We start from the raw sequence: 17,732 nt of genomic DNA, 5'->3' as shown, positions 1-17,732 counted from the left end.
AAACAGAAAAGAAGGAACAAAGTTTACACATATATACATACATACGTGTACGTGTATATATATATATATATATATATATATATATATATATGCATATACTTATTTTTATGTGTATATATATATATATACATATATGTATATATTTGTGTATATAAATATATATATATACATACACACACACACATACGTATATATGCGTGTGTATATATTTGTAAGAAAGATAAGAGAAGGAATATAAACGAGCTGATAGGGATTTTGGGTTGGATGAGAAACGAGTAGAAAAGCGAGAAGAGAGATAGAGAGAGAAAGAGACAGAAAAAAGTAAAAGATGAAGGAAAAGAGTAGGGGAAAGAAAGAGGAAACATTTCTCATCGGTGGTAATCCGTCGGGCGCGTGCAAAGCGCCAGGGGAAAGGAGCTGATTGCTGCGGAGGGTGGCGGAACTACGAGGGCGGCAAAGAGCCACAGTTGGTTGCGGGCTGTCGCCCTGGGAGCATTACTGCATGCCTCGTGATCGTGAGTGTTGTTAACGCGCGAGGATTGAATCGATCTGTGAATAATCGAGTATGAAAAATAAAGAGACATAGGAGTGAAAGAGAGCGTGAGAAAGAGAGAGGGAGGGAGGGAGGGAGGGAGAGAAAGGAATAATAAAAATGAATCTCAATCGATATAAAATTTCACGAAATTATTTAATTCGAAGGGAATTATATGGTTTCACGTTTTTATCAAAGACCTCATAAATTTTACACGATATATGTATATATTACGAAATTAACAATCGAATTGAACAATCCGTGAACGAATAAAGTGAACGGGAATATTGTGAATAATAAAAATTATAGTGATACAAAGAAGTGTTATTAGACCGTTCTACGTCATGGAGATGTAAGAACGCAAGGAAGGCTGGAGACATGATATCTTTCCGAGAATATATATATACATATATATATATACTCAAGAATCTAAGATTATATTTTATCGTCTTGGATATTAAAAGGACATCTTTCTAATACATGTATATACCTATATACATATGTATTATATGTATCGACGTATAACGTACCAAGATAATTCGAAAGAACATACCTCGTAATTGGAAAATTGAGGGAAGAGGAAGAAGCAAAGCTTAATCCGTGTCTTTTAGTATATATATATATATATATATATATATATATATAACCTGATCTTCTAATCTTTTCGAATGCCCTTCTCAAGTTTTCAAAAGAACCTCTCAACGGGAATGAAAACTATGCTTAACGTTAAAAAAGATATAACTCGTTCACTCGTTTTACTTTCGAAAAGTGAAAATAGAAGAAGATGAAGAAATAATGTGAGTAGTTGCCCGAACGAACTTTGAGCAGTGCGAGGAAAGGTCAAAGGATATATACAGTCGTCATTAAGTTTCTGACCAACAACCACTGTGGATAATATATGAGCAGACACAAACGCATATAAATATTTTTATACGTATACATTCACATGTATACATATATGTGTGTATACGAGCGTGTGTGTGTGTGCGGTTGTGCATGTGTGTGTAAGAGAGAGAGAGAGAGAGAGAGAGAGAGAGAGAGAGAGAGAGAGAGAGAAATTAATCTTTGCATTTAACGAAGAAGAGACAGAGATGAAACGAGGTGGTGTATAGCGACAAATCGTTTCCCGATTCGATCAGACGAAAGAGTCTCAATTGGAATGACCAATCGCGAATTCGACTTTAATTTTGATCCTCTTCCTTTCTCTCTCTCTCTCTCTCTCTCTCTCTCTCTCTCTCTATCTCTATCTCTTCTCCATCCATCTCTCCGTTTCTTTTTCTCTATTTACCCATCTTTATCTATCCATCGTTATTATCTGTGATTCTTCTTTTTCGTAAAGCAATAAACTAAGCCGAATAAACAATCGATCGAAAGTGCATTAAAATTTCAACGCGTTCAATTGACATCTTCGTGTACTGTCACGTGCAAATCCATATATATATATATATATATATATATATATATATATATATATATATATATATATATAGAGAGAGAGAGAGAGAGAGAGAGAGAGAGAAAGAAAGAAAGAAAGAAAAAAAAAGAAAGAGATACAGAAAGAGAGAGAGAGAGAGAGAGAGAGACGCACATATATATGCACCTACGAACAATTTTCCCGTCGTTTTTTTCTCTGTCGATTTATCCCCCTTCTCCTCTATTCTTCTCTCCCCGCTCTCCAAATAAAAAGTTTTTCACGTGTCCAGAAGTTTTGAGTACATAGAAATACGAGATATAACTGTTATTAAAAAATAATTAATGAAGATAATCGATCGAGTGCTGTGAAATCGAACGATCATTATTTGTATGAAAAAAGAAGAAAAAGAAAGAGAGAGAAAGAGAGAAAGAGAGAGAGAATAAAAAAGAGAAAGAAAGATAGTAGGTCATCCACGAAATTTCAAATGTGACGAGTTGTTCCATCCTTGTTGTCGTTGTCGTCGTCGTTGTTTTTTTTAACGCTCGAAGGGGTTCACGTGATTTGTCGAGAGTAAGAAGACGACAACTCACCGAGAATGCGAACGTGGTGGTTGTCCAGGCGAACACGAAGAATTGGAAGCCATAATCTGTTGAAGAGAGTTTCTAGGTGAGAGAAACGTACAAATTAAGAGAGACTCTCGTCTAGAGGAGAACGGATAAAGTGGAGAAAAGTGTCGAAAGGAACGAAGAAAAAGAAATAGAGAAAAATGACAATGAACGGAGGAATAACTTTTGCAACCTTTGAGAGAAATTGTAAAAGAGCAATCTGAAAATGAAGAAAGATTAAATTCTGTGAAAATAAAGAATTGCTTGCAACTTTCTCTCTTCAGACGAGAAAGAAAGAGAGGGAAATAGAAAGAGAGAGAGAGAGAGAGAGAGAGAGAGAGAGAGAGGGAGAGAGATAGGAAATTTTTCGAAAGATGAGAAGAATAAATTATCGTGAACATTATGCACGATGAGCCGGTTTATTGGTATCTCGAAGACTCAAAGTTCGTTTCATCATTGGTTTGGGGTGAAGCGTCTTTATCGATAGGAAGGGTGGTGGTTAGAGCTCGTGGGATGATCGAAAGAGACCGTCGTGGCAAGTGACGAAACGAGTGAAAAGTTCGTTCGAGTGTAATTCCTTCGATTATTGAAACTTTTTCTTCGATCACGTAGTCTCGCGTAGTTGAAAATATATTAAAAGAGAAATATAGATAGATAAATCGAGAGAGAGTGAGAAAGAGAGTAAGAGTGTGTGTGAGAGAGAGAGAGATAGAGAGAGAGAATGAAAAACAAGTGGTATTATGATCCTGCTATCATGAATATCAACTATTATTTCTGAAATTTTAAATAACATCTTTCTTATTAGAAAAAGTTCGTCGAAGTTCTTCTTTCTTTCTTTATTTATTTATTTATTTCTTTTTTTTAATAAATTGTCAGTAAGTTCGTGAACCATGAACGACGTTCGAAGATCATCATCGATCAAAACGACGTCGAAATTCATCGACGTCGTCGTCGTCGTCATCGTCGTCGTCGTCGTCGAAGAATTGAATAACGAGCATTTAACACGCTCATTGGCCATGAAGGTGAAGAGATCGTCGGGATGCTGCACGCTGTTATGCTAGGGAGTGGACCGGGACGCGGTAGACGCGAGTGGTATCCTGGATTTTATCTCCAAAGTCGTCGACTTGGCCGCAGGATGAATCGTGGCGAACAGGAAACTCTTTTTCGGCAGAGTCGACAATTGACTCGCATTGTACCATCGCATGAGGACCTTGTCCTTAGCGTCCTCAAGGCACCGATAAGTCAACAACAACAACAACAACAACAACAACACAGACAACATTATCGATATCACCAACATCAAACGCATTCGCAGGAACATCATTTCAACTGCCAAGCACATTCGGGTCATAGAAGGTGCAATCATTCAGGTACCTTCCTGCGTCATATTTCGTTTGACACGTTTGACACGTTAGATGCTGTGAGAGAGCAATCGTATTTTGCAGTTCTTTTTTTTCCCTCTTTTTAAGAGTTATCACTTAAATAACTTTGAGATTAAAAATTCTGTGTCTTTCTTTTGAATATTTCATTGAAAATATTTTTCAATAATTATTTTTATTTACTTTATTGGCATCGTTTGTAAAAAATATATTTCTTACTCGTGTTTATTATTTCACACATCGGTAATATACTGATTGAAAAATATTGTTTTATAATTTTTCATGATAATAAAATGGCAATTTGAAAAGTATAATTTTAAGAAAGATACGTTCTATTTTTCTGTTTTTTTTTTTTTTTTTTTTTTTTTTTTTACTTTATATTATTATTTTCAATGAAATTTTAAACACTGAATTCGTTATCATAATAAAATCGCTATTTGAAAAATGATATTTTAAAATAGGAACGTTCCTAAGTTTTTCTACTTCATATTATTATTTTCAATGAAATTTGATTTAAATTTATTTTCATAATGAAATAATTTGAAATATGAAATTTTTAAAATAGACGCGTGTGTTATATTACTCCTTATTGTTTGTATTTCGTTCTATGCGATTATTTTCAATGAAATTTTAAATATCGAATTTGTTAATAATATTTGCCACGGCAGTCAACGTGTCGATTAAGAGCGCATCACACTCGATTGACTAATAAATACGAGCGTCAATAGAAAATCTCCCGCGAAAGTTCAGGTCACTTTCGACATTGCACGATAACAGATACGTTCGTGTTTCATCGTATAGATATACACGGAAAACTTTTGAATTCATTCAAGAATATTAAGGGTTATATTATGTTTGACGAGAGTGCTTCTCATTAAATTCAACGAACGTGCATATAATTATTTCGACGATATTTAAGGATAAATGAAAAACATTGAAAGTCCAAAGTGATTTTTTTCTTATCCATTCCTTTGTTTTCATAATTCGTTATATATAGCATCATTTTTTTGATCGTTGTTTTTGTTTTCTTTTTTCTTCTTGTTCTTCAATTAAATGTACACGTTGAATTCGTTTGTCATCGATATTCATTAAAATCGATGACCGTGTCTCATTTCCATGTAAATAGAATTTATATATTTTAACGATTCCGATCGAAAATTGACGGGCAACTATCATGAGTGTTCGTTAATTATTATCGTCAATATACATATATACACACATAAATATATATATATATATATATATATATATATATATATATTATTTTCAATAGCTCACTTCGCGAATTCGTATTTTGAAAATATGCAGTATCGAGAGCGGCGACGTTTTAAAAATTGTCATGGAAGATTGAAATTAACGCTCGTGAAAGAAAAATTGCGTACTTGATGAAATTGAGTATCACCGAAACGATGCAACAACCGTCATATTCCCACTGATCGTTCGAATTGTATTTTCTCTCTATCTCTTTCTCTTTTTGTCTTTCATTTTCTCTTTCTCCATTTCTTTTACGTTCTATGATATTAAAACGAATGAATGAATAAACAACGAATCGTTTCAACGACAAAAATATACGCCTATTGAACGATATAATTTAATAACCAGTAAAACTAATAACTAGTAAAATCGTGGATATGATTTTATTATTTGGTTAGAAAATGAAAGCATTTCATTGAAAACTAGCGTAATGACTAGTACAATTGATAAATCTTTGTCAATTAATTTTATTCGTTTATTTATCGAGATCGAGTAACATCGAGCGAATTTGTTAGCATGACGAGGTAATAGGAAATTAATTAAATATCAATCGGTGTTATCGATGGTGGTTTGAACATTGAATCGCTTTCATCGACTTACTTATTGAAATTATTAACGCTAATAACAACTTTTGTCGATCTTTTTGCGTTTTATCTTTTAATAAATTTCTTTTCGACAATCGAAATATATATATATATATATATATATATATATATGTATGGATGGATGGATGTATGTATGTATACATATATATATATATGGATGGATGTATGTGTGTATATATATATGTATGGATGTATGTATGTATATATATATATATATATATATATATATATATATATATACATATAAAATTTTGATAAGCGACAGATGGGATCGAAATTAAAAGCAACTGTTTTTAAAGCATCCATACTTGTTACGTAAGAGTTGTCCATCAAATGGTACGCAATCATATAATTGATATTAAATGATTAATTGGGATATGTACGCTATTGACCTTCCATAGTTCCTGCCATAGTTCTATGCGATACTTTATGATATGTAACGTGAGTATTATGATTAGATTGGTGACATGGGAACCTAGACAGGTGGTAAACTTAAAAATAGGTCTACCAGGTTCGGTGAAAGTAATAAAAAGAAAATGTACAAGTGATTAAACCTTTTTAATGCTTTTTTATTGTTTTCTATGAAGAATAAATTTTGTATTTTCATAAGTAAATATAACTTGTAGAAAAAATCGATAGATATGTGGCTAAAATTTGAATAAAATTATGAAGTTGAATTGAACGAATATAAATATTTGTAAAAATCAATTTTTTTTTCATGACTTTGTCAGATTTGGATTAGAAATGATAAAGGAAATTAACTAACGGAGAAAAAATATTGTTTTCGAAATTATATTACATTTTATTTTTATTAATATAGAATATTAATTTATTTGTTTTTGTTCTTGGTTTTTTTTGTATTTTTTTTTTTTTTTTTTTTTGTAAGTGTATGTATCTCCATTATATAGAAAATTTTAAGATTTTCTTTCAGTCCCGTTGATATCGTCAAAAAATTGATTTTTCGTCGAACATTGTATCGTGAAAAAAAATATCGCTAACAAAATTATGATTCATCGCGGATGAGTTAACGAGAAGAAAAATTTTAATATATATATTTTAAAATAACTTTTATTTCAAATAAATTAATTTCAAATAAATAAACAATTATCAAACCACCAATCTCGTAATCAAATTGATCGAGCCCTAAAAAGAATTTAACTTTTACAGATATTTATTGCGCGACCTTTTCTTTTTAATTTGTTTCTTTTTTTACTGTCTCTTTTTTTTTTGTTTTATCCTGAAGAAACGTCTACGAAATTATTGATGGAATGAAGTCTCATTTTCCGTTTAATGCTTAAGCTTATCATCCATAGAACGAACGCGTTAAAGTTTCCTTTGAAAGGAATCGACTAAGTATCACTATTTCCTTCTTCTTCCACTCCGTTTCCGCTTTCGGTTTTCTTTTCCTTCCTTCGTTTCGTCAGTTAGAAATTCCGATTAAAGGAAAAACGTTGAAAGCATCGACATCTTTATTCGTCTCTTTTCGTTTCTTTTCTTTTCTTTTCTTCATGACTTTTTGTCTTTCTCCCTCTCTCTTCTCTCTCCCTCTCCCCCTCTTTCTTTCTGTCTTTCTCCCTGTTTCTTCTCTCTATTTCTCCTTCTTTCTTTATATCTTTTTCCCTCTTTCTTCTCTCTCTCTCTCCCTCTTTCTTTCTTTCTGTCTTTCTCTCTCTCTCTCCCTCTCTCCCTCTTTCTTTCTTTCTTTCTCTCTTTCTTTTTCCTCGATTTTTTTATGTTTTTTAGAAAAGATTCATGTATCTTCAAGGCACTTTCGAATACATCCGTTGTACTGACTTACTTCTTTCGATCATCCTACGTTCTTTTCTTACTTACTTACTATTTTCTTCTTTCTTTCTTTTTTCTTCCTTTACTTTTTTCTTTATATTTATAATAGAAAAGAACAAAAAAGAAAATAAAAAAAAAGAAATGTGTTTGTACCGTCGAGATTTATCGAGAAAAGATATGTGACTTAGCGTATAATTTTGTTTCATTCATCAACGAAAAGAAAGAAAAGTAACATCCTAGTTGAATTATATATTTATTTATTTATTTATTCATTCTATCATTCATGCATTCATTCATTTATTTATTATCTTTCGTATTTTTTCCGTCTCAATCTCTCGGTTATTCTCATCTTCTTTTTCTTTTTTTTTGTTTTTTTCCCCTTACTCCCGTGTTCTCGTAGGATATATCGAAGTGATGGATCAGTGTGAAAAATTAATCGGCCTAGAGGAAAATTGCTTTCGATTAGATTACATTCGTTCGATTGTGCATAAATATATATGTATATACATATACATATACATACATACATATATGAGTGTGTGTGTGTGTGTGCGTGCGTGCGTGAGTGCGTGTGTGTATAGACGTTATATTGACAAAAGTAAAACGTATAATCATTTATTCCATAATTGCGTTTACTTTACCATACATATTCAGTTATTTGACAATACGAAAAAAAAGAAAAGAATAATGTACACGAATTTGTTTTCTTTTTTGTCTCTTTTATAACACTAGGATGAAGATGATGAGTAATGTTTAACAAAATTATGATGAAGATAACGTGTGAAAAAAAATACTGCTTCCGAAATTGTATTACTTTTTATATTTATTAATATAGAACATTAATTTATTTGTTTTTTTTTTTGTAAGTGTATGTATCTCCATTATATAGAGAATTTTAAGATTTTCTTTCAGTCCCGTTGATATCGGGTTGAGTATCAAGATTACTATGCGGCTAGTTATCATTTTGCTCTCTCTCTCTCACTCTCTCTCTCTCTCTCTCTCTCTCTCTTTCTCTCCATTGTATTATGTCTTTTAATCTTGTTAAAAAGAAGAAATATAAGAAGATCAATACTTCAATAGAAAATTATAATAGTCCTATTATTAGGAATTAGAAGAAGAAAGTAATAATGTTCTTAACTCTCTATAACGCCATGTATAATTTTGAAATAACACGTTTTTATATATATATATATATATATATATATATATATATATATGTCACGTTTTTGCTAATAAAATTATTATTTCTTATCAAGTGATTTTCTTAAGTATAAGTTCTACACAAAATAATATTGTAATATTCATAGAAATTGTATTATAAGTTTCACGTAATGCATTATAATTTCTTGTAAAAATTCATATATAATGTATTTTTCTTTTTTAACAAAAAAAAAGATCAGATTACAATATATACTAATTTATATTGTTTATTAATTTATATTATGTAATCATGTTGAACTATATTAATGAAAATTTAACGTTAATATAAAGCGGTATATATAAGCCTTAATTTATTAATCGTTAATTTATTATGAGTTTATATTAGCAGTAACATTTTAAATGGTTGTTAAAATTTATATAAAATCCGTATAATCTTATTTTATATATATATATATATAATAAAAATGGATTATGGAGAGTTAAATATAGATAATACTTGAGATTCTTGCAAAATGACTTTAAGTATTCGATCAGTTTCATGAACCTTGGAAATTCTTTGCATATTTTTTGTTTTATTTATCGTTAATATTTTGCGAACGTGATAAAACACGCAAAAAAGCCACTTTTCACGAGTATCATACTTGATTCAAGCTGCAACAATACTTACGCATAGAATCGATTTACTTTCGCTTATATCTATATACATATGTACATACATACGAGATACATACATGCATACATGCATACATCGATCTCATTTCTAGTTATATGAGCAACCACCACAATCGATTTTCTATGAGCCTGGGACGGAAGTCCATTACGATGAGGTCTTCGATTGAAGCTGGTTCGCTTCAATTATCTCCTACACGTTAAAGCCACTATCTCGAAGAAGGAATCGCTCCGGTAGGAATCTTTGTTGGATTATTTGTTGCATTTGTCATTCGAAATGATAGAGAGAGAAAGAGAAAGATCGTTCGTTAATATCGGATACATACCACAAAACGACGGGTTTCCTTCGATCGTTTCGTACAAAGATACGATTACTTGTTCATACAATGTACAATAGATGATATATGAGAGAGAGAGAGAGAGAGAAAGGGAGGGAGAGAAAGGGACATACGTATAGAAAGACAATAAGGCAGGTATGGAGGATGTAGTTATTTAGAAGAGAATGATAAATAGTGTTTCGAGAGAAATGAAAGCGTAAATAAAGAGAAAGAACATGTTCTAAGTAGATCAACAAATGGCCAGACCTAGTAGAATATTAGACAGAAAATAAAAATGTAAGGAGCTTAAAATGAAAAAGTTAAGAAAGTGAGAGCGCCTATACGGAATGAACATGTGTGTGTGCACGTTTGTGTACATGTACGTATATATGTATGTATATGTATATGTACATGTATGTATGTATGTGTACAAGTATGTATGTATATTTCTATGTGTATTCTATAGAGAAATTTTTAAACACGCGTATTGTGTATTGTGGCAGCTCATGTAAAATTTTATGAACTTGTTTCTCGTATAATGAAACTTTTTTGTAAGTGTCAATGATTTTCTTCTTTTTTTCTTTTCTTTTTATATATCAACGAACCAAATAAAGTAGATTGATCGAATTAATTAATAGAGAAAGGGGAAAAATAAAAGATGCGATTAATAAAAAGAAAATATTTGAATATTATTTTTAAAAGTCGATAAAAAAAAAACTCAACCAAGTAGATCAAGTGGATTAATAAAAAACAAAAGAGGAGTAGATAAAGGACGTGATTGATAGAAAAAGAAAAAACAAGAATAAAATATTCGAATGTTGTTTTTTTTTTCTTTTTTCTAGAAATCTGATTAAAAGTAAAAAATCGATGTGAAAAGAGAAACGATATGGTTAGATCTTTGGTTATTTGCCGTATAGATAGATAAATGAAATATAAAAAAAATATTTAAGAGAAAAACGATACAGAATTAGAATATTTAATCGATCGATCGATCGATCGAACGATCAGTGGGACGGTCGGTATAATACGATAGCGCATATAACGTGCACAAAAGCTTGGCAATGTCCTGGAATTATCCAGGTGACGCGTACAACGAGAGTCTTCCACGAAGCAAGGACCAATGCTCTAGGCTCACGGATAAGAGATGCAGTAGTAGCAGTTTGGCGGTATATGCTGCCCTTCAAGGTAGCGAGGATGAGCTCGCTGAGATTGAACATTGTCTTGAGTCGGAGGACGCGGCCTTAAAAACAGCAGAAAGCGAAACAGAGGACACCGAGGACAACGGTGCACCGATGGAAGAGCCACCCCCCTCGCCTACACGAAGATTCACATTTTTACGTCGTTTCCGTTCGCCACGTTTTGGCGAGGCGCATCACAAACGAGTTCCAACGCCTATGAAAAGGAAACATAGAAGAAAGAAAACCAAAGACGACATTATTGAGAACGAAGTGAATGGTGCCGAGGAAGAACCACCTAGTCCTGATCAAACTGGTGTACCTGATCCTTACTATCCGATTTATTTACCTATCGATCAGGCCTTCAAAGCAAAATACGTGTTCCATCATAAGAAGGGGAAGACTTTTCAAGAGAGACTTTATGTTTTCCTTGAACATCCCGGTGGATGGCTCTGCTTCGTCTATCATTTCACTGTGTAAGTACAGAAAACGATTCTTGTCATTCAGGAAATACATTTCCTTCTTTTTTCTTTTTTTTTTCTTTTTTTCTTTTCTTTCCCCATTTTTATTCTCAAATATTTTTAACCGATTACGTTATAACGTTTGTTACGTAAAAAAAGCGATTGTTTGTCCTCTTTGAAATTGATTAAATGTTTGGAATGAATAAAAAAAAAAAAAAAAAAAAATAAAAAATAAAAAGAAATTAATGTATCGTGCAAATCTATCATAAAGAATTTCTCCAAAAATTGACTATCGATCGTAGAAAAGATGTGTGACAAGTACAAGTAGATATATTATTTAGAAAAAAATTGATAATGAATATCTTGTAGATGTTATCGATCTGTATGTACAAGAGACATATATAAAATAAAATGATATTAATTATTACATGATTTGATACAGAAAATTTAGGTTAAAAGAGTATACAATAAATCGTTTATATGGAAGTTCTTTAAACAAATATTTAACAAATTTATCGTGTGATAGATTAATTTTCTATCCATTCATTATTTCAAGGCACTTTAGATGTTAACGAAAAAGGATTGTCCAATTTCAAAGTGCAAGTGATCATAAAATATTATTTATGATCTATCCTCTACATAATAAATTTAAGAGGAGAAAAAACTTGGTGAAAATTCAGAAGAAGAAGAATTAGTCGTTCGATACTCGATCGTTCTTTTTTTTTCTTTTTATATATACCCACGTATCATGCATACCCTTATAAAAAGTGAAAACTATTTTCTAGATACCAACGACATTTCACTCGGAAAATTGGATCGGAAATAAATGGTTGTGTTGTCTATCGTATTTGGAATTTTATTGTCCGCGATTTCCTGTCCATTTCGATAAGATACGATAAGGTAAAAGCTTTGCGCCCAGATCTTCTGGAATATCCTTCGGGATTTTGGTAAAGGACAGAAAATCTTCGATTGAGGTTTGCGAAATCGATACGACGTCGACGACAACAAGAAAGAATAACCGTCTGTTTTGTCTCTCTATTTTTTTCTTCTTTCTTTTTTTTTTTGTACGATTTACCTATAAAATGGTCGCTTTTAAGAGCATACTCTCACTTTCTTTCTTGTTCGAATATCCTTTTTTATTTTTTCTTTCGTTATATATGTCGGATCAGAATTAGCTTACGGTGAGTAAGCTTCGAAAGCTTTGAATCAAACGGGAATACATATCTACATACATACGTTCCGTCGTTTACTGTTGAACGCTCGGCTGACTCTTCGGAATCGACCGAGCACATAATCCGTCCTCGTGAATCCGAAACAGAGAAGCCAAGTGTGACTTTTGAAAATTCAACGAAATTCATTCGTACGTAATAACGTACAGTGAGTTACTTATGAACATATTCGAATATATAATATTTTCGAACTGAATAATATTTGATTCTGTCCGGTTGTTTATTTATTTTATTGTATTTATTTTACAAATATAATGAAATAAATATTCTATCTTAGATATTTTATTATAAATTATTAAAATTTATTCTAATAAATAATAATATAACATATATACGTACAAAATGTATTGTATATACATATATATGTACAGAATGTAATTTTTTTTTTCTTTCTTTTTTTTTCATATAATGATCTCAGCATATATGCTATGAGTAAAAATAAAAGAAAAATATCATATAATATAGATATAGAGCCACGAAAATTCTTCGTCAAGAAATTCATAATAAAAATACGAAATAACAAATCGATTGATTCTCATTGAATATAATACATATTATAAGATGAGATTGTCTGTATTTATTTAATGTGTCTATACGAGCTCTGTTATCACTTAAGGTCGTTCCAAAGAATAAACGTGTTTTGTATTAATATCAATAATCAGTTAGTCGTACAATTTCATATCGATATGTCACGAATATTCTCAGATCGTGAGTATGTCGAATATCATATATCATATTATATCATATATTATATCATATTATATCATATCACATTATTTCATTTCATTTCACGATTTTAACTAATGGTCAAATGTTTCACCTGCTGTATTGGTATATCGAGAAACATTTTCTCGCATAATAGTTCTTAATCGCATTTGTGTTTGCGTTCGAATTTATAAACAGAAATCGAAATATTCCATAATTTAAGAATATTCTATTAACATGTATACGTTCTTTAATGAAAATTTCATAACGTAAGATTTTAAGAGTCTTTAGTAAGAAAAATGACTGGCTAAGAGAATTTTCAAATAATTTAAGAACAACTTTTTTCTTATATCGAACTTTATTTATTCGAATAGAAAATAACACAATTTACACTTGTATCGGTATTCAAATATCATCATATCTTTTTTGATTTGTCTGGTAAATCACGTAAATTTTTTTAACGTAAAAAATCTTTTATATTAGTCGTTACATTCTTTTTTTCTAATCATAGAAAGCCTTCTTTCGATCGTCTATACTTTTATTCTTTTTCGATGCGTTAAGCTTTTTCTACTGTAACTAATAATCTGCGGGATCTACATGCTTTATATAATTTTAATATCATATTTATGTTTTTTTATTATTAATATCATATTTTTTTTGTAGTTTTTTAACTTTCAATATCCTATTTATATAATTTAATTGTGATTTTAGACGTGCTAACATCATATATTCTCGTTAAATACGTTGGACATCCATCATTTTCAAGCTATTTAATTATTTTGTAATTGATTTCAATAGTTTAGAACTACACGATTTCATTTGATAATGCCATTGTGATAATTGGCTGTTGGAAATCGTGATAAAGACTAACCTACACAAGATTATTGTTATTATATAGAATTCGTTTCGGTCGAAATCAATTAAATACACATAACATTGTATATAAATATCGCTACGAAACGTTTATTCGAATAATAAAACTTTCGAATAATAAAATATTTGAAAGTTAGAGGGTATTTGGTTAATGGGAAGCTTCGAAAAAAAATTTACACGACAAAAATTTTAATACGTATGAGGAATTGATCCGAAGATTTTATGAGTACGTTCATCTAAACGAAAAATGAGACAGGCGTCCATTTTTAAATCTAATTGACACAAGTAAATATCATCAATCTATTTTTATAATATATCGTACGAAAATAAATCCCTGCCCCTTTGTTATTATTGTTCAAACTTTTTAACGAAGCATTATTAGAGTCTATGTTTATACAATGTTATTATTATTATTATTATTATTCTCTTATTTTTATTCATATGAATATAGTGACATCGTTATACGAAAAAAAAGTAGATATACACTCTTGTATATAGGATATCCTATTTGAAGTTTTCCTAGATAATTATTTCTCAAAAATTAGATATATAGTTCATTTCAAAAAATGTTTCAAAAATGAACAAAAAGAAACATGAAGTATTTCACGAATTAAAAAAAATTCAAAGCGATAAGAAATAGAAAATAAATATTCTAGACATCTTATCATTATAACAGATTGCCTGATTATGATATTATTTTTGTCATTCGGATAAGTTGTATCTAATAAAATATTTGAAAAAAAGTTTACTTACATTTTCTATCGCAGATACAAATTATAGGAATTTTAATTCTCAAGATGTTTTCCATGAAACATTTCTTTTCTTATTTATTATATTTTCATACAAAACGAGTAAGTTAGATAACAATTTGATTTCAATATTTATTCAAACTTCAAATTTATTAATGACTATTATCTATGAGTTTAATTATTGGATCAATTGAAATGAGAAACGATTTTTTTGAGAAAAGACATACGAACAATTGGGGTCATTATACGCAAACTTTCGCGTGCTAATCCGTCGTTTCAAGAAAGCTTTTAAAACATTTTAACGCTTTTCATGATACTTTATAAAAAGTTCCATTCACCTGGCACGGTAAAGCTCGGATCTCGTTTATATAACCTTTCATGTAAACTCAAAATATCGTATAGGAAATATCGTAGCGAATATTCGATATACCTACTATACATTTACAATATCTTATACACGTACATATACCTATCTATATATGTGTATATATATATATATATATGTGTGTGTGTGTAAGTATGTATGTATATATATATAATATCTGGGCAGATATTATAGGTATAACCATAATCGCATTGCTATCACAAGTGGTTTTCGTGAATGCAACGATCGCGAGTACACTTAACGCGAAATGCGGTTAAGCCGAATGTCGGTTAATATCATGCCATAAAAATCTTAAAATAACTTCGCCCTTCGCTATTTCTCGCCGATCAATTCGTTAAATTGGTCATTACTCATGTATAAAATCTGAAAAAAATCCATCTTAAAATATAAATATGCAATATCTGAAATAAATAAATAAATCAAAAAACATGAAGCATATATATATATATATATTATAAGTTTATGAAACATTAAATTATACAATAAGTTTTATTATTCGCGATATTGTAAACAATTAGATTTTAACGTTTACGATCTCGCATTTTATATCATAGTTGGATTTATTTTTCAATTATATACAATAATGATATCGATTTGACGACGAGTATAAAATGTAAAGAAAAAGAAAAACATTTGGATGAAAGAGATCGTATCATTTCGAATTTTCGATCTCCTTTCATAATTAACGATGGCTCGCGTGAGTTATCACTTTATCAGGTAGCATAAATCGTTGGAAAACAATGATTACAGTTAACGACGAATATTTTTCATTTATTTATTTATCTCTCTCTCTCTCTCTATTTTTTTCTTTTCTATTGTTTTTTTTCCACTCAAAATCGATAATACGCTTAGATCGTAAAGTCGATTAACACGATCCTGTTAATTCTTCGTATACAATTGTTTTTTATTGAAACTGTTGTAGAAAAAAAAAAGTAAAAACAAAAAAAGAAAAATTAGAAAAAGAACTGAAAAAATAAAAGAAGGATTGAAAGAGATCTTTTATCTCTGTTCGAGCGAGATGGAGAGAGACAGAAAGAGAAAGAGAAAGAGAGAGAGAGAGAAAAGAATAAAAGAATCGATTAAATTTAATCGATTGATCATTTGATGTGATAATAATGATATCCATAGTAATACTGCAAATATCAAATAAAACATAAGAGAAAACAACTTAAAAAGGTATGTGCATCCGTAGGTTCGTAAAGTAGTATCATTTATGGGACATTTTCTTTCATGCATTATTCAAAACGATGTACTTCGTTTTGTCTCTTCTTCCTCTTCCTACTTCAACATAACATTCTCTCTCTCTCTCTCTCTCTCTCTCTCTCTCTCTCTCTCAGCAAGTGACACGAATTTTGAAATAATTCTCCTCTTGAACTTTCGACGTTGAAGATGTCGCGTCGGTTTATCGATCGAACCGAAAGAAATACGAATGTTACCAAAATTTTTGTTTTGTATTTCTTTTTATTTTTTCTCCTTTTCATTTTTCTTCTTCTCTCCTTTTTTTTATATTTTTATTTCCTTTTTATTTTTTCTTTTTTTTTTTCCTTTTTTTATTTTTTCGATGTGCTTCTGACGCATCGTAAATCGCAAATCGTTCATAAAGTACTTTCCTCTACTTCCTTCTTCTTCTCCTCCTCCTCCTCCTCCTCCTCCTCCTCCTCCTCCTCCTCCTCCTCCTCCTCCTCCTCCTCCTTCTCTTTCTCTTTCCGTTTAGAAAATGAAAAATTCCATTTCATTTTTACTTTTTTTTATAGGTCGTAAAAAAGTATATATACCCGTGCGATCGAAAAACTCATAGATATCTACATTCACTTACTCTTACCATTAAATTACATTTATTTTCGTAGTATAATATGCATAACCGTGAGCCAAAATCGGTAGCGATAATAAAGTTCGATATCGTATTTTCATCACAGGAGCAAGACGTTAAGGTACGATAGGAAATTGCAACGGAAGTGTCTTTCATTTTACTCTCGGTACTAGCGTCGCCATATCGTGAACGTGCCATTCATTTCCGGAAACGTGTATCTATTTTTCCTTCGGACCGAGACTAGTTTCTAGTTTGTAGATTCTTTTTTTTTTCATCCTTCTTTTCCTTTTCTCTTTGAATACGAGAAACGTAATATCATGTAACAGAAACGATGTTCTTTTTTTTTTTTTTCAAAAAGTTACTTTTTCATTCTTCATTTCGTCACGTTTAATAAATTATAATATTATTTTTAATTCATTCTTATCAATTAAATCATTAACACATGATTTTTTTTTTTAATTATACTTTTAGAAAATAATATTATACCGTTTAGCTAATTTAAAAAATTGTGCAAAGCAATGAAAAAAAAGAAAAACTCGTCGATCATAATTTTGTCTACGAAACTTTAATAAAACAAAAAAAAAAAGAAAAAAAAAAAGATAAAAAGAAAAGAAAGAAAAAAAA

The 17,732-nt window shown here is 30.4% G+C and overlaps 1 protein-coding gene across 7 annotated transcripts in view; it reads left to right on the top strand.

The window, feature by feature from the left end:
* The first annotated feature begins 492 nt into the window (after positions 1-492).
* Positions 493-17,732, top strand: part of LOC124422729 (potassium voltage-gated channel subfamily KQT member 1) — a 51,240-nt gene continuing 34,000 nt past the window's right edge. For 2 of the 7 annotated variants that reach the window (XM_046959575.1, XM_046959574.1), the window contains exons 1-2: positions 2,236-3,921; positions 10,802-11,372. In XM_046959575.1, coding sequence (XP_046815531.1) covers positions 3,591-3,921; positions 10,802-11,372 — 902 coding nt within the window. In that variant the 5' untranslated portion in view covers positions 2,236-3,590. Of the gene's footprint in view, positions 564-618; positions 1,143-1,214; positions 1,493-2,235; positions 3,922-10,801; positions 11,373-17,732 lie in introns of those variants that run through there. The other 5 variants (XM_046959571.1, XM_046959570.1, XM_046959569.1 and 2 more) reach the window with 5 other exon arrangements.

Source organism: Vespa crabro, chromosome 3 (genome assembly GCF_910589235.1).
Source record: "Vespa crabro chromosome 3, iyVesCrab1.2, whole genome shotgun sequence".
Classification (NCBI taxonomy): Eukaryota; Metazoa; Arthropoda; class Insecta; order Hymenoptera; family Vespidae; genus Vespa; species Vespa crabro.
This window is presented reverse-complemented; position numbering and strand designations above follow the sequence as displayed.